The 18,423-nt window shown below is 39.5% G+C and overlaps 1 protein-coding gene and 1 pseudogene across 1 annotated transcript; one reads left to right on the top strand and one right to left on the bottom strand.

The window, feature by feature from the left end:
* Positions 1-264: 264 nt before the first annotated feature.
* Positions 265-855, bottom strand: LOC115755574 (annotated as a pseudogene).
* A 3,328-nt stretch (positions 856-4,183) lies between these two features.
* On the top strand, positions 4,184-11,164 carry LOC115755573 (replication factor C subunit 3-like). Its single transcript, XM_030695029.2, has 11 exons — positions 4,184-5,072; positions 5,582-5,692; positions 5,990-6,022; positions 9,077-9,245; positions 9,365-9,540; positions 9,631-9,767; positions 9,890-9,985; positions 10,337-10,406; positions 10,481-10,558; positions 10,661-10,769; positions 10,991-11,164. The coding sequence occupies exons 1-11, from the start codon at positions 4,200-4,202 to the stop codon at positions 11,065-11,067; spliced, it is 1,929 nt and encodes a 642-aa protein (XP_030550889.1). The 5' UTR covers positions 4,184-4,199; the 3' UTR covers positions 11,068-11,164.
* Positions 11,165-18,423: the final 7,259 nt, after the last annotated feature.

The following is an 18,423-nucleotide window of genomic DNA, read 5'->3' on the forward strand; positions in this document are numbered from 1 at the left end:
CTATTTCATTTATGAATACAGATACATACACACCCATCTGTACACATGAACGCTCAGCCAGAAGCCGACATCGACAACGTAGGATGGCATTTTGGGGTGGTGAAATCATCGGCGGCGTGGATGAGCAATAGAGATCTCGCGTCGGGTTGAGAGTAAGTTCTCCATAAACCGATGAAACCGAAAAAAAGATTAAAAAAAAAAAATTTCATCGTCCCGATCCACCGATTTAAACGGGAAAATCAAGCGACCTCGGGTGGGGAGGTGCTATTTGCCGCGCGCCGGCCTGTCGTACTCTGCCACCGCGGGCGCCGAAGAACCAGGCTCGGTCTTGAACCCTACTCCGATCGCCAGGCGAAAGTGGCCAGTACTGGACGGTCGAACCTGCACGCATCCAGGCGAGCGCCGCCCGCCTGCTCCACGCGAGCCAAAGCGTCGAAGAAGAACAAGGCCGCAGCTCTACGGGCATCGCCGGAAAGCACGTTGCGGCCGTGTCAGGGAAGTAAGCTCCGGGCCCGGCTGCCACTGTCGAGGGGCGGGGCGAGGACCGCGACGGTCCGCGGCGAGAGGGGGGGGGTCATCGAGAGAGCTGCTCTGGCTGGGGCCGCGGGAGTTGGAGGTCAGCTCGGCGGAGGTGGGGAAGTTGGTCTTGGCCTTGACCCCGCGGAACTCGCGGGGGGCGGCCGCAGCGTAGGCGCGCGCGGCCTTTCTGGCGGTGTTGACGGTGCCGAGCCACACCCGGGTCTTCTTGTTGGGGTCCCGGATCTCGGCGGCGTAGCGGGCCCAGGGCCTCTTCCGGACTTCCTTGAGGCCGTGAGGGTTTGGGATGGCAGCGTTGAGCTTTTCTCTCGGGGCCATGAGAGGAGATAAGAGAGAGAAACAGAGAGAGAGAGAGAGAGAGAGAGAGAGAGGCCATGGCTTGGGGGAGGAGACTACGGCGAGGGAGGTGAGGGGTGTTTTGGGAAAAAAAAGGTCAGTGAAAAGAAGAAGCTGTGAAAAATCTGAAAAGTAGGCTACTGGACACGTGTCAATCATTGAATGGGGTGGCTTAGAGACTACGTGGCGCTCTAGGAGCGCCCAATATATTCTCTAATATAATCATGTTAGTCCGCCGTCACGGGGTAGGTCTAGAGCCGCGTAGGTTTGTTAGAGCGCCGGCCTAGTGAAGGATCGACGAGGGCCCGCATGGTCCCCGATTAGCCCAGCTACACATGGCCACACGTGCCCAGCCCGTGCTGGGCCTACCTCGTATTGGGCCGCTTGAGCGTAGTGTGGCCCCAAGTGGTCTGTAAGGGACTCACAAGGCGGTCACCTGGCCCGTACATTTCGGCTTCTGCTTGGGCCATTTCTGGGCCTCATTCGCAGGTTTCTTTAGTGGGCTTGAGTTGATTTCTCTAGGCAATGATACGTTGTCAGAGCACACTTCGGCAAAAGAGAAAAGATTTTGCGCGTACTAGTTTATATTCAGTTTTGGAACAATTTATTGGAATGAATCTCTTTTTGCTAAATCTCTCTAGGACAAGATGGGAAAGAAAAGGAAAAATGTCGGGCCACGTTTTCTTTCAAAATGGAAGAAATAGTTAACATTACTCCTTCTAAGTCCTCAACTGTCTTTCCAGGACTTGTTGTGTTGAATCTGATGACAGATGACTATTGCGATTCGATCTAACAATTGCACTTTGTTGTTGCTATTTCAAGACCACAGATAGGCTTAGAAACCTATCTACTCTAATGGACATGATCTCAATAGGAATTCCTAGTAGATGTTAAAGGATCGGCCGGAATCTTGGTGACCTTCGCCAAGTGGTCTTGTTCTTGGATCATTAGCTACACTTTCGACTTCATCCTCGAATGGAGCGCTCCCGATAAATCCTTCCTATTCCATACTTTTCACCAGCTATACTTCTCTGGAGCCCATAGAGATGAACTGCGTGTGTTCATCTGTCGGGTGTATGTACTAACAAGTCTATGCATTGAGTATGCCGCTTTCGGGAACCTTTCTGATTTTCGCATGAGTTTGCGGTTTGACTCTTCAATTCACCGCGCAGCCAGTGCCAGAAACCAAGGGGCGAGCCCCGGAAGAACTACAAGCATCACTTGTCCATTTCCTGCAATGACTTGTGTACTTTGTTGATAGCTGAATTGATAGGATCAGAGTGTTGGCATGGCAACCACAAAAGGCATTGCGAGTCAAGCTGCCCAGAGCCTTGATGCAGGACTAACTCTTTCGCTCCTGTTTTGCGGCCAAAATTGCAGTATCAGAAAAGTGGATATGTTTTCGTTGTGCCCAGCAAGGTCACTTAAGGAGTACGACCACAAGAGGAAATGCCATCCTAGGAAGGTAAGTTATAATTCCTAGAGTCGTAATAGTAATAAATGTATAAAAGATTTATTTATTTTATTTAAAATGTGTTATAGCTCTCTACGCATTTAGTACCATTGTCTACTATGATGAGTTTTGAAATGAGATTGAGTTATTCGTATAATAAGGCTGATTTGAATTCATTAGCTGTAAGATTGGTTCTTTTGAATAAGCTGTCAATTCTGAATAAAAAGTTGCGATCATACAAACAAGGAATGAGACAATTACAAAAAAATAAAATCATAATTTTATTGCAATTGGGCCAATTCAGTCATATTTTTTTAACCAATTGAATCTTAAATCTTTTACATTTATGCCAATTCAGCCCATCCCACAAATTTTGGCCGAACAGCGCTAACTTGTTAGTTTTTAATAAATGTTTTTTTTTTTTATTATTTTTTTTCTTTTTCTTCCTCCAGCCGGTCGTCCATCCTACCAGAGCCGAGGACCGGCAAGGCTCAACCAACCTTGCCGTGGTTGGGCGAGGCCGAGCTTGCCCAACGATGGCGAGGTTCAATCTCACCATTACCTCTTGCCAATCGTCGATCCAACCACCAGCTAGAGGAAGAAGGAACAGAAAAAATAATAAAAATACCATTAAAATTATCACCTCAATGTCGGCTGCGACAAGTCGGCGCCAAGAGGGTTAAAATTGGTCGATTGACCGAACAAATACAAAAGGTTTAGGACTCAATTGACAAAAACGAAAAAAGTTATAACTAAATTAGCATAATTGCATTATGTTTAGGACTTTTTTCAGTAATTTTCCCAATAAGAAAAAAAAAATTGGGACTTTGAGGAATAGGTTATGATTCTCTGGAAATATATACCACGTAGAAGGTCTTCCAGTGAAGTGTTTGAATCTTCAAGTGGAGAGTTCTTGTGAGATGAGAATGGACATTAGAAGACTAAGTTTGAAATACTAAGCTTGAGGCTTTGAAAGTGGGAGTTATAGTGCACAGAGTAAGTTAACGGTATGATCTTACTTATTATGTCATTGGTGTAGTTAGTTTGTTTAAGATGTGCTTTTCTTAAGTATGAATTAAGGCGAGTAGTTAAGTTATTGATCTGAAAAGCTGTAAGTGTCAAATCTCAAGTGAAGATCCTTTCAATGACGATACTCTTTTGGTATCCTGGAAATTTAGATAAATAGTTACTTTGTTTGATCAAGGGTGAATTATTGTTCAATGTCTTGGGAATTAGTTGATATGGAAATTGAGGAACTAGATTTCTATGTTAGTGCAACAACAGGAGCAGCTAGATTAGCTTTGTGGTTTATCGATGGGATATAGGGGAAAAAGTACTAAAAAAGTTTTAAATATATGGGAATTGTGTCTATTCCATCCTAAATCTTTTTTTTTTTTTATGTCAATTGAGTTGTAAATCTTCGTGTTTTGTGCTAATTTGGTCCATCCGACCAATCTTGATCAGCCGGCGCCGAGGTGGACGGCAGCCGATACTACCGGCGCTAATGTGGCAATTTCATAAATGACTAGTAGTAAAAAAATTGAGGATTCTAGTAAAACAAATTAATCCATCTTACCAAAATGCCGAATGCTCCTACCTTTGCTGGCAAATTATCAAGCTAAGCCAGCGAAGCGAGTAGGACCAAAGTTCCAGCTTGATTATTATCATAAGGCGGGGAGCCCACAAGCGATTCAACTGTGTTATCGTCGTACAGCCATAAAATATTTTGACATAGTTGTTGTCGCCAAGACAATGCAAGAACCCTAGGAATTCTCACCACGTTTGTCTTACCTTGCCTAGGATATAACAACATTCCTAAGCTCGTCACCCACAACTCTTCCCTAGTTTTTCACCAAACACTTGTTTAGACGCAATGCCGCGTTCGTCGTTATCCTCGTCCTCATCGCCATTCCCGCTTCCTACCTCATGGACCAAGAAGCTCGTCGCCAACCTTCCCTCCTTCCGCGCTCGCCGGAACGAGCTCTCGGCCCACTCCGACCTGACTGAGGAGAACCTCCAGGAGCACAATCGGAGGCAGGCCGCCGTCAACGGCCGGAACTCCAAATGCAGTCCTTACTACAAGGGCCTCACCGACCAGTCCCTCGCGATAGGGCGCCGGAGGATCTTGGTCTCGAGCCCCGAGGGGGGGAGCCACGCGACGTCCGTCCGCACCTCCTCGAGCTCGATCTCGTCCTTCGTCGGGAAGATGAAGGTGTGGCGCTCCCGCTTCAACAAGAACAAGAAGAGGTTGAAGAAGGAAGAGCAGCCCGCCGCTCACCACCAACCAGCTGCAGGGAGGACCAAGAAGACGACGCTGCTGAAGGAGATGGGCGTGAAGAGCGTGACCAGCCTGGACATGAAGGGCGACAGCAGCAGCGGAGGAGCCGTCGCTGCGGCGAATAACGACGGGAAGCCATTGAGGGAGAGAGTATCAGAACCGAAGTCCAAACAGACATCGCCAAGGTTGTCGAGTGTCAAGTCTGAGCCAAAAGCTCAGGTCGGCGATGATGTTCTGGCGACAGGAAAACCCTATCGAGGAGTGGGGATGGACGAGATGGTGTTAAAAGCAGCTGAGCAAAACCCTAATTTGCGAGACGTCAATGGGGTTACGAGCAATAAGGACAAGGGGGCAAGTGTTGATAATATGTTGGTGGAGGAGGAGTTTGTGTGGGCGACCAAGTACAGGCCTAAGGCCTTGAAAGACTTCATCTGCAATAGGGACAAGGCACTCTCTCTTCAGGGCCCGGTAAGCTGCCCCCTTTAAAATCAAAATTAGGCAAGATATATCAAAACTATTATAAATTTTTTTTTATTGATAAATAAACTCGATATGCTCCTCCTACCCGGTGTTGTACATGCTGGTAAATTAATTTTACTAATCAATAAGATATATCTGACGGTAATTAAATTTCTTGCAAAGATAGTAGCTTTGACAAAAATGAAGATAGCCATAAATGAACTTGGATTTAAGAAATCAACTGTCATCCATTTAACTTTTAGCAGTGTGGGTCATAAGGAAATGCCTTAGGTAAGAGCCGATGTAATATGTCAATCATATACGGATGATCTAAAATGCTTTGTATTTTAAATCATTTAAATTCTCATTGATGAGGTGCGATATAGTGATATTTCACAAAGTCTTGTTTTTTCAACATGATATACTGTTTGATAAGTACTTGATTTTTTTTTTTTATGGAGAAAATAGTAGGAGATGAAAATTAATATTAAAAAAAATATGATTTGTCTTTTTTGCAGATAAGAGATGGAGATTGTGGTCATTACATATTTGAAGGCCCACCCGGAGTGGGGAAGAGAACCATGATTTGGGCGTTGCTCCGAGAAGTCTATGGTGCTGAGAAAGTACAGGTGCGTAATCTAATTTTTAAGTACAGAATACCAAACTTTCCCAACCGATCTGCATTAGATTAATCAATATTCAATATTCGTAATCTCGTAATCTTCGTACTTCCTCTTTTGATTTATTTGCGTTCTCATTTAGCCTTTCGATCTTTGCCGTGAAGTGACGGAACGTGACAATTATTATAAATATAAATTGAATTCTCTGTTTGAGATTAAATGGAATCGATAGATAGATAGATACATCTAGCTCACGAGTCATGACAATAGACTTATCAAAGCTTGCTCGTGTCTCTTCATTTGCAGGCTAGGGAGGTGCTCAAGGTTTTCGACTTGAAGGTGAGATAGTTAGCATTACGTCAATACTTTTCCAATGCCGACTCTTGTTTGCTTTATCTGTTCTTTCTCATCGATCCTACTATTTTAGAAAGAGAGCACAGCTCGTTACACCCTGATAAAAATAAGGGAAAATAGGGTTTTCAAATGCGTAAAAGACAAAATAACCTATGAAGGTTTGAGTCAATTTGGGAAAGATGAGATCAAATGGTTGCAAAACCGGAAAAGACGAGAAACTCAAGTGAATACCGAAGAGTTACCTTAGTTTTTTTTTTTTTTTTTTAAATGGAGTTGGGAGGTTCATGGATTGCTTGTTAATTATTTTGATTAGGTTAAGCCACGATATTTCTTCGATAATCATATGTGCTACAGTTTATTTTAGGCGTGGAAATGGCCTCAATTAACATACCTTTCCATCATTTAATGAGAAGGTGGGTTATATTTTTTTTTGTTCAAGGAGATTTTTCTGATCGTTTCATCCGAAATTACTCTTTTAAAGTGGATTCTCAGTTACATGAGATTGAGAATAGGTACGTAGCTTGAAGATTTTTGGCAAAATCAATTATACCGGATTCAGTTCTTAGGTCTCACCGTCTTTTCGAATATGTCTATTTGATTTTTTTTTTTCCTCAAGAAATTTGGTGTATGTACGATAATAACGAGATGTGGAATAACTTGTTCCGAAGAAAGTAATTGCGATATACTGACACGTGTAGGTATAGATATAACAATTCTATAAGTAAAACATTACTTGAACTAAAAAAGTAATAAAAGTTGGTCATGCCACATGCCCAATTACATATGTGCGCTAGACCTGATCGGCATGGCGAGCTCCCTCTACCTTATGTGGTAACATTCCAAAATCCAAATGATCCCTAAACTATTTTCCTCCTTAAAATATTATTAAATTGCTATTTTGTAGTCCTGATGAAAATTATATATTTTCCAACAAGAAAAATCAAATGTGCATAAAAAACTAAGACCAGTTAAACTACTTCTCTTTATTTTCCCCGCTATCCTCTCCTTTCAATGTTATGCAGTTTAAGAAAATTGCAAACTTAGCATAATAAAATAAAACCCAGATTATTTCCTTGTCTAAATACGTGCATAAAACCAATAAGCAACTCCGGCATAATTTTGACCAAAAAAAAAAAAACCTGGGCTTAATGTAATTTGAGGTAAAATAAAGTAATTACAAAAAGTATTATCATTAATTTTTTCTTTTATAAATGAAGAAATTAAACTCAAATAAACCTTAACTCTGATTTCAAAACTAACTCAGCTCTGTACATTGAGCAAAATAAGATTGGGTGTATACCATCTCAAACGCTACGCTCCACTATATATAAATCAAACTCAAAAGTTCTTTTTTCAAACTCAAACTTTTCCTTGAAATATAATATGATTTGCCATACCTATTTTTGGATTGAAGTCAATCTCCTATTGTATTATAATGGGAACAAGAGTAATTTAATTGTAATCCATAAGGGGTTAAACTATTCATCGTTCTATATTTAAGTTAAAAATATTTTATCTTACACCATACTGATTTTTTTAACATAAAAAATTTATTTTTAATATATAAACGCATGTTTTCTTGCTAGTGCAAGAAAAAGAGCAATGTTGTCCTTTATGATCTAATAAATCCACAGACAAGTTGAGGTAATTTTTTATCAAGGAGCTTGACTGAAATTATTTTGAAGACAAGGAAAGAATAATGAGGAAAGAAGTAAGTCGAAAGATGAAAAGGAGAGAAGCTTATTAAGATAGTAATCATAATAATCACATGTAATCTGATTTCTATGGATAATGATATTTACGACACGATGTATTCTTATAATCTTGTCCAAATAAGAAACTCTACAAAATGAAAACAATGAAGAAAAGGAATTTTAAAAATATGAAGATTTCGAAAGAGATATGTGATAAATCGTGAAGATAAAAAAAAAGGCTAATTCTTTTGATGCAACAGACATAAATTGGAGTAGAATTTCACTTTTTTTCCATCTAACGGCAATAGTCCGTAAATAATGTGAAGGGATTTATCGAAACCGAATCAGACGATCACACAAAGAATCAAGAAAAATTGGAATGACGCACTAGATTACCCAGGTTCACACCAAGATTTGGGCTACGTCCCGCAAAGAGATTTCACTATATTTGTCGGTTTACAGCCAATTCTTTTTTTTACAATGATAAAACCGAGCAAAATATATATGCCCCAAAAACGGGCTAAAAAAACTAAAACCTCTTAATTCCAACCATACGGTCGCCTTAAATAAAAGCCCAAATTCGTAGAGGTTTTAGGGGCGCTGCCCCCGAACTCCCGCCCGCTCACCGGCGAGCGGGGCAGCCGTCCGCTAACCGGGCGGTGGAAACCCCATCGGGAGGCGCCGCCCCCGAACCCCCGCCCGCGGACCGGGCAGCGGGACACCCGTGTCGGGGGCGCTACCCCCGAACCTCCGCATCCCACGCGCAAGAGTCACATGTCATTGGGTAACACTTTAGTTTTCCTAAGCTCACGTGGGCGTACCCGGTGTGAGAAACAAGGGTTCCCGAAGTATTCGCCAACTCCAACATAATGTTTTACCAAATGGGAACATTCTTTCAGAATTCTTTAAGAACAAATGGCAACATGGTAAAAAATCAAAACCCCCTTCAGACAATAGTTTTCATTACATGACATATCATAATTTTTCATGGCCATCCATTCATGAATCAATTAGTCGAAATGTTCTTCCTAACAATCATTATTTCCATCTTTTAGAAAGAATAGTCAATAGAAAATATTTCTATTATCAACATCAATTTACAGTCAAATATTTTAGTCGATCATGAATATATTTTTCATTAAATCATTTTTTAAGCGATTATTATTAAGAAAATATTTTCTATGCTATTTATTTTTGGCGAATTAGACGCACGGCAGCACCTTACAAAACCTCGAAGCACCTGAGAAAGTGAATATAACCTCTTTGTGAGCAAAGAGTATTTATGCATATTCCTGTGATTCAACCATCGTACGAGGCTAAGTGACATTGTTGCGCTGCGTTACAGGGAGAATCCCAAGGCTCCATTGAAGTGATTTTTTGGGAGTCACCTCAGCACGTAGAAGTAAGTGTCTCTAAACTCAAAGGGCATGAGAAACATGTCATTGTCGAACTCATTAAGGAAAACCATAACAGATTCTCCAAGAAAGCTCCCCAAAATCATTGTGTCTGTCGAGGTATAGTACTCTGGTTTTATTTTATTTTATTTTTTCCGATCCCATTTCGCCGTGGAAAATCTCGTAAGAAGCAAGAACGTTTGCTCATTGACACATTCGTTCTGACCGTTGTTCCACAGCGATGATCCTGTACGAGGCTGACCGGCTATCAACAGATGCCCTGCTGTACTTAAGGTGGCTCCTTGAAAGATACAAGCACACCAAGATCTTCTTTTGCTGCTCCGACGCCTCGAAGCTCCAACCGATAGGAATGCTCTGCACCGTCGTCAAGTTGTCCCCTCCCTCGAAGGAGGAGGTGAGAAAGAAGCCTTGAAGCATCGAGTTTTTGCGGTTATCAGTACGGTAATCCTACTAAGGACTTATGGTTTTCTGCACTGTGTTTTAGGTTGTTGAAGTGTTGGAGTTCATAGCTAAACAGGAGGGCACATACCTACCGCACCAACTGGCGGAGAGATTCGCGGACAGCTCCGGGAACAATCTGCGTCAAGCGATCCGGTCATTCGAGGCAACCTATCAGAAGAGGTAAAGAAGAAAGCACGAAAACACTTGCGAATTTCTCTTAGGACGTAGTAGACCATCTTTTCAATTTGTGTCCGGTGGAGCGTCTTTCCTTCACCCTTTATGTTAACCGAAGCGACTTGCAGGTATCAGTCGACGGATGATCAACCCATACTGACGGGATGGGAAGATGTAATCGCGATGATCGCGAAGAAAATAACGGAAGAGCAGAGCCCCAGACTGTAAGTTTCTTCTATGGATTTTGTTGGACTAAAATTCAACAACTAATTGGAAAATCATCTAGAGCTAATTTCTAACTATTTTTGTTCTGCCATATTTTTTCACATATAGTTGCAACGACATTTTAGTTGTTTGACAAGAGTCAGAATTGGTTAATGCTATGCACCCTCTCATTAGCCGATGTATAAGTCAAGTTTGTTACGCAACAGACTATTGCGTAAATTCTCGACTGCACGCATCATACTTGGAATTATGCTAATTAGACGCATCAGATTTTTTTTTTTCGGTCGAAGACGCATCAGATTCAATAGTCACCTTTGAAACGATGTTCTCCTCTTGAAATTCAATTACAGGCTTTTCATGATCCGTGGGAAACTTCAAACTCTTATTGAGCACGATGTATCGACCAACTTTATCTTCGAGGTAGTTCTGGGCTTTATCTAATTAACAAGGAAGTTCAATGTACTGATTAGGGATCGGTTATGTATGACGTGCAGTCTCTGGTAAAAGAGCTGAAGAAGCTTTTGAACGAGTCGCTGCAACATCAAGTCACAGGCCTGTACGAGAACTACATTGTATGGAAACGAACCTTCTTCGATGTGCAAAAAATTTCGACTCGCTGAAATATAGATCGCGTCATTGGCCATCTCTAATATCTTTTCCTGGTGTGCTTGCAGCAGCAAGATGAGGAAATGCTCAAGAGCGACAAACGGATGCATTTCACCCGCAATCCTGAGGAAAACGGAATGAGGTTCACAAATAACCATCAGCTTATGAGGATTGAAGGTAACTTACACAATTATTTCATGTTCTCTACACATGATTTAGTTAAGTTCATAGTCATCCACAAGTTGTACATTGAAAGACACCCTCACATTGACCAAAAGAGCTCATATTTTCATATTTTTCGCCCTTGAATTATCTGATGACTCCTCATACTATGAGAGAATTTCTGACTCATGACGACTAACACGGTGTCTGTATTTCTTGCCCTTTCCTTCTTCTAGAGTTCATCGCGCAATTTATGAGCTGTTACAAATCATCGATGATGGGCAGGAACGGCGGTAACTTGAATCGAATTTGAATTTCCTGTAACTAGTTTGGAATTGCAGTCATTTGGAGAGGTTCATCTATGGATGAATTTTGTTGTTGTGTGTGTGATGTACTGTTTTGTTCTGAGATCCTGGACCCAATAATATGCTAAGTTAAAGCTTACAATGAGTTCGTCATATTATGCAGTGCGTTATATTATGCAGTGCGTCATATATTTATTTGCAGAATGTTTTCTTCTGTACTGTCTATCCAAGAAAGACAACACATAATAAGTAGAAAAGTATTAATTATGTTGTGCTGTGCATCAGACTGGACCAGTCCATATTGGGTCGGGTTGGTTATTTTTTCACCCGATCATTCGGGTTCAGATCATAAACTGTTGTTTTACACGGGTTGGTTGGTTATATTTTGACCCCGATCATTCGGGTTCGGAAAATGATTAGCTGACGGCCATATTGTGCATGACAATGTGACCATACTATGCTTATCACCAAAAGTCGCAGATTTTTCTTCTTCTTTTTTTGCTGTTATGCGCTAGCCACAAAACAATTTATCACTGGCATTAGACTATCCTATTAGCAAGACCCTACATAATAACTAGAAAAGTATTCATTATGTTGTGCAGTGCATCATACTAGACTAGTCCATATTGGTTTGGGTTGGTTATATTTTGACCCCGATCATTTGGGTTCGGATCATAAACTGTTGTTTTACGCGGGTTGAGATTCGCTCGGACCGTATCACCCCAAATGTTATTACCTATGTTTTAAGTTGATTTCACTAACGAGTGTAGCCCTTAAATATGTAAAAATTTCGGCTAAAGTACACTACAAGTGCCAAAACTCGTGTACGACGCTCACTTTAGTGCCAAAACTTTCAAAACGATCACTTCAGTGTTAATTTTTTTTTTAAAAAACGTTCACTTCAATGCCAATTCTGATTTGAGCCGACGTGGCTCGCCAAAAATCCTATGTAGCCTATTTTTTATAAATATTTGAGTTGACGTGACTAACCGTAGTTGGTATTGAAATGAGCATATTTCAAACAAATTAGCACTTTAGTGATTGTTTTGAATGTTTTAGCACTAAAGTGATCGCTTTTCTAAAAATTTAACATTTAAGTTATCGTTTTGAAAGTTTTGGCTCTAAAGTGAATGTTGTACACAAGTTTTTACACTTGTACCGTACTTAAGCCCAAAAATTTCATCTAGCATGTCTAGTTAATACATAGAAATCTACAAGTAATGGTTCATAATAACTTAGAACTATTTTGCATCGCACACCCAATTAGAGATTCTTAAAATAATATGTTGACACTTACAATCATGAGAGAAGTTAGCAATCTTGTGACATCCTCAAATTCGACCCTATTCGAGAAGTAATGAAATGACGATTTTAATCAATGTACTATTAGTAATTCTCACTCTGAATTGATCACTCATGAGAGGCTAACCAAAAGGGAAAGGCTATTAAGTATATAAATACGCTTGACCTGAAAACTCAACTATGAATTAACAATTCGATCATAAGGATTAACGAGAGATAGTTTTGAGCCATTAAGGACCAATCAAGGAGCGGCTATAGAACGTTTCGACAATAGTATACAATCGGATCGCGGGTGATTCCGCTTGACCATTGTATGGATTGTAAACGATCCTAAACCAATTCGTAATTATCAAGTAAATTAGAACTAGTGATTGACCCCACGAGGTTATATGACAACCGAGGTTGTCCATGGTTTGAGAAAGCTCGAACGTGGATGATGTCGAATTAACCATAGGTCGAATACGTGTAACTCCTAGAAGCCGCTTATTAGCTCGAGATGCACCGCGGCCGCGATCGATCGGTTTTGACCATGGATTAGAATCCAAATGTAGATATCAAATTTTTGAGGATCTCGTGACTAAACTATTGAACGACACGTCTTTGAACTACCAATATATTGATTTTCTTGATACTCTCGAGTTAAGGATCAACGGGCCGAGATTTGAAGCTTACGAGGAAGTGGGCCGGACGAGGACACATTGGACCTCAAGCCCAATGTGGTCCGGCCATCTAGGCCCAAGAGCAAGCCAAGTGGGCCTAGTAAAGCTCACTAAAACCCAATAAGCTTTCTAAAGCCTGTTGAGCCATTCTAAAGCCCAAACTCTATTCATTTGAGCCCAATTTCAATTTATACGAATTCGTACAAAATACTAGCTCATATACGCGTCTAGTGCCTCATAATATACTTTGTGAAATTACCAAAATGCCATTGCCTTATGAAAAGACCAAATTGCCTTCTTGCATTATTAGCAAAAGACAAGAAGCTTTGATGGGATGAAGACTTTCGTGGCAAGCCTTAATGAGGGATTCTTATCCTACCTAAGCTTGTTCAAGAATCCTAAGGTGATATTATCCACCTCTCTCTCTCTCTCTCTCTCTCTCTCTCTCTCTTCTACGCGCACTCGAGAAGAAATCGCTCGTTTGAGCTTGTCTGGGGGGCGAATTGAGCTTCGTTTTTTCCTACGCGACCATAAGATCGAGGGAAACTCAGATCTAAAGGCTGTTTGTCCAAGAAACTATTGTATTTTCACAAAATTGTGCTAGATAGAGGCTGGTTGGTGAGGCTCGGTTCGTTCTTGCTTTGATTCGAGCTCTGTCAAGCAAAACCAGCACAATCGGGTATGTGTAGCTACTGTTCGATAGTCCTCGGTGGTTCCGTGTTGATTTCGCACCAAGCCACGCGTAGCCCTCGCTGCCGCCGACGCGTCGGTGTCCTCGGATTTGTAATCGGATGAGTTATCGCCCTAATCCCTTGATTAGTATGTTGAACTTGATTAGGATGAGTTTAGATTAGTCTAAGTATGCTTAGTACTAATTTAATTAATGATTATTTGATATGCTATCATGATAAGTGATAAGTGGACTTGATAAGTTATCAAGGATGCGATAGGCTATCACTATTTTATGCGATAAGCTATCGCTATTTTATATGATAAGCTATCACAATATTTATGATAAGCTATCGATATTTTTTATGATAAGCTATCACTATTTTATGATAAGCTATCGAGAATTTTATGATAAGCTATCACTACTTTATGATAAACTATCGAGCATTATCCGATAAGCTATCGCTATTTTTATGATAAGCTATTGAGTTATTTTGATAGTTAATATTCTCTAATTAATTATATTAATTTTCGGTAATTAAGTATTATATTCGTAAATGGATTCTTTTGTAATATTTGATATTAAATCGTGATGTCGATATTGGGAATAACCAAATAAATTGGCTTGTATAATTAATTATATTGATCAGCAATCCTCATGGATGTTTGGATATAAAAGTATGTTGAGTTTGGTAGTTAAATCATGTGTTTGTAATTACGTGCAATGTATATACTGCATGTATGGAATGAGAGTTGCGATAATTCGAGAAATACCTGGAAAAGCCAAAAGACCCCCATAGAGAGACGGGCATACTCTCGATCCGTCGTGATTAATCGAAAGGATAAATACCCAAATAAGTCGAAAGACCCCCGTAGAGAGACGGGCGTGCCCTCGATCGGCCGTGATTGATCGAAAGGATAAATACCCGAATAAGTCGGAAGACCTCGTAGAAAGACGGGTGTGCCCTCGATCAGTCGTGATTGATCGAATGGATAAATTCTCGGTATAGCCGGAAGACCCCCGTAGAAAGATGAGCGTTCCCTCGATCGGCCGTAATTGATCGAATGAACAAATGTCGGCAGAGCCGAAAGAACCCCGTGTGAGAACGAGCATTCCATGAGTGGCCGTAATGATGAGAGTATGCTTGAGCGCACTGTGCACGAGAAAATTGACATGTGTTCTCTAATTATGAAAATTAATTTTCGATAGTTAGACATTATATTTATTAATGTGCTCTTGTGTTGTATCTAATATTAAACTGTAATGTCGATATTATGACGAGAGTATGCTTGAGTGCACCGTGCACGAGAAAGTTGACATGTGTTCTGTTTGCATTAATGAATTAATTGCATTGAATTGTGTATAATAGATTATAACATGCAAGGTGTGTGCCAAGACAAGTAAGGTTGCCTATGATTACATAATAGCATATTCATGTGTGTATGTCTATATATATATATATATATATATATATATATATATATATATATCTATGTATTGTATTGCATTGTAGGTTCTACATGCATCCGAGCTGAGTTGACCTCTTAATCGAGACTTAGGCCGTTAACTTGCTGAGATTTATTCTCATTGTTGTTGTTCCAAATATTTTCAAACCTCCGAACATGAACCGTGTCTGGATGATGAGGAGGAGTTTGACCCGGAGCCTTCCCCGGGTTATGGTCAGCTAGGTGATAAGCTCTGAAGGCTTATCTTTTTTGTGGTCTTTCTTTGGTAGAGGAGATAGGTTAACCCAACCACCCTACCTCTTTCTAAGTACGTGGTATAGTAGGGAGCAACCTAGTGGTAGGTATGTACATGTAATCCTCCAAGGGTTAACAGTAATTTAATAAGAAGAACTTTTGCTATCTGCTTCTTTCTGTTTTCCTTACGACTATCCCAACTGTATATTTGTGTGGGGAAGTGAATCGCTTCCACATGCGTTTAATTAAAATATAAAATTTTAAATGGGTCGGTGATGAGTCCTGGGACGTCACAACTTAACAATCAAGGATGGGATGATGGCGTTCCGATGGGTACGGGGCGTGACAAATCTCAAGCAGAGGATAGTTTCAAAATGCATTTAATGGATAGCCAAGGCTTGTGGACAAATGGAATCTTATTTATACTAATATGCAAATAATAGAGCACAATAATAAATTTAGGAGTGCAAAATATCCGCTGTTCATGTTTGTGCCTCGTCAACATAAATGTGCATTACAAAATAGGTCAACTTCAACACGAAATGATAAATTAATTATATGTGTTAACACCTAAATTTTGACTATCTTTCTTTCATAAAAAAAAATCAGGGACTAACCTTTGTCCCCCAAAAAAAAAAATTTGAATCATTTTTTCATATTATGCATTTAGATTGTTTAAATTTTTAGCATGCACTTCATTTGCATTAAAATGGGGCCGGCAGCGGATGAATGGGAGGGGATAATTCTAAATTCAATTAATTGGATTGAGCACATGATGGTTTGAAATTTGACTAAATTTATGAATATAATATGGCGGAAAATCTTGCATATTCACATGAGGGACAGAGCCTGATCAAATCTGGGGATAATAAAATATAATCCTTAATATCCTTAATTGTGTCAGAATAAGAGATGAGGATGTATATTTTTGGGTTTCAAATAGGAAATAAGATTTTTTTGAGACTCTTGCAAGACAACCCTAGGCTAGTGAATATAAATACAAGAGTTTCATTCACGTTAAGGGGGAGGCCAATTCATTATCATACACATCCAGCTTCCTACAAACATCCTATGCAGATGTAGCTATCCTTAACATCTAGCGAGATTTTGATACTTTCTTGCAGATTTCTTAGACGATCAAATGAATCTGCGAGCCTCGACATCGCCCGCTATTCTTTGATCTGGTATGCCACTGCTCCTCGATCAGCCGTCTCAACCTGCAGATGTGATTATTCCTCCACTTGCGGTCGTTAAATCTAATCCGAGAAGTAGTCAATTCACGCTTGCGGTTCTTTAGCGTCTTTCAATCCATGGCATAGTCATTATAGATTGGAGAAGGAAAATACTTCTCAGTGGAGTCCTTGGATTCACGGACACAGGATATACTTGAAAATTTATAACCAAAGGAAGAGCACGTGAGAAGAAAAATAACACAAGTGCACAACAACATGAAAGCACGATCAGTGAAGGAAAGAACTTGTGTCTAATCCTTCAATTCTAGTTTTTCATTGTATTTTTTTTTTTTTGGTGGTCTCTTCTGTCCTCCTTCTGTTTGGCATATTAAACAGAAGCTCCCACCATGAACGACCGAGAGGCCATCATCCAAAGAGTCACTGCCGCCACCCGTGCACTGCGGAGTCGTTCGAGACCGATCCATCAGTAATTCGAATTTGGAAAGTCGATCGGCATAGGTAAAAATCCTTATCTTTATCAATTTGAATATTTTATTGCCTATTTTGCTCCACAATATTATCTAATCAAATATTTTGAGTGTACATCAATTAAGAAATCTTTCCTAATTTGCAATTGCACATGTGGAAATAATTTTATCTATAAGGCGTTAGATAAAATTACTTCCATAGCGGGTATTTCGGATTTTATTTTTGATCTATAAGGCATTAGACCAAAGATTAATTCGAAAGCAATAGCAAAAAATTCTGATTTGATTGGGTTTATCACTTCCCTATTTTGAATTGATTGATTACTATCTTTTAGAATATATCCTGTGTGATTTTTTAAAACTTATAAAAGATAGCGCATTCATCCATTGCCATGTTTAAATAAAGTTGCATCTTTAAATTGAAATCATGTAGATATTTTGCATATTTAACCTCTTTTGTAAATAATTAGATTAGATTGCATTTTACTTTAAAATTGCATCTCTGAATGTAATCCTATGTTAAAAATACCTAATCTTTAATAATTTATGGTTTAAGTCAATTTAAATCCTAAAATATGTAAGAACTAAAGTATTTTGACATAGTTTAATTTAGGGCCATGAATAAATCCGAAAATATTTGCATGTCATTTCATATAGGTTAGTCTTTATTTCATAAACCAAAAATTCAAAAAATAATTATGTGGCTCATGCTCCTTAGTATTTATCTTGAGTGCTGAGTGTTTAATTTAATTGTTTGAGCTCCTATCCGATTACCTAATGTTGCCTGATCAAACCTTTTCATGAAATAAAATGGTACCGAAAGAGTGTTAGAGTAATCTAGCGTAATCAAGTCCCCGGACTTAGAATCTTTGTTTCGTAGAAATAAAATAGTTTCTCCCGCTATTTTATTTAGGTTCTTGATTAGTGGCACTTCCGTGTTAAATATTTGCATAAAATTGAATCTTAAGTCGCGATTTGGTAGAGTTTAGGAGAACTCGAACTATGTTAGTTAATTTAATTAATTAATCTGGTAACATGACTCAAAATTCCCTATATTTGTCGTGAAATATGCCTATAAATTGCAGTTATCCATTAACAATACATCATTAATTCAAATTAAGCAATATGTTCTTAATGAATGAAATATTATTAGATTAAGATCTCAATAGAGAATAAGATGAAAATAACATTCATTTGACTAATTGTGTCTAATCGGTCACATATAAGTTGTGACCACCGATTCATCAATTAAAATGGATTATACGAACCATTTGTCGTGTTTGATGGGTTGAAAGAACACAACATGATTATTAGTCGTGGCTTGCTCGTTGACACTATTTCTTGAATATTGCAAACTAGGGTTTGCCAATATA

Source organism: Rhodamnia argentea, chromosome 9 (genome assembly GCF_020921035.1).
Source record: "Rhodamnia argentea isolate NSW1041297 chromosome 9, ASM2092103v1, whole genome shotgun sequence".
Classification (NCBI taxonomy): Eukaryota; Viridiplantae; Streptophyta; class Magnoliopsida; order Myrtales; family Myrtaceae; genus Rhodamnia; species Rhodamnia argentea.

Excerpts from the sequence above, each read along its gene's own strand:
- LOC115755573 (XM_030695029.2), top strand. The coding sequence starts at position 4,200 with ATGCCGCGTTCGTCGTTATCCTCGTCCTCATCGCCATTCCCGCTTCCT. Across the intron at positions 9,541-9,630 it reads CCCCTCCCTCGAAGGAGGAG|GTTGTTGAAGTGTTGGAGTT; the intron begins GTGAGAAAGAAG and ends ACTGTGTTTTAG. Across the intron at positions 10,770-10,990 it reads TCAGCTTATGAGGATTGAAG|AGTTCATCGCGCAATTTATG; the intron begins GTAACTTACACA and ends TCCTTCTTCTAG.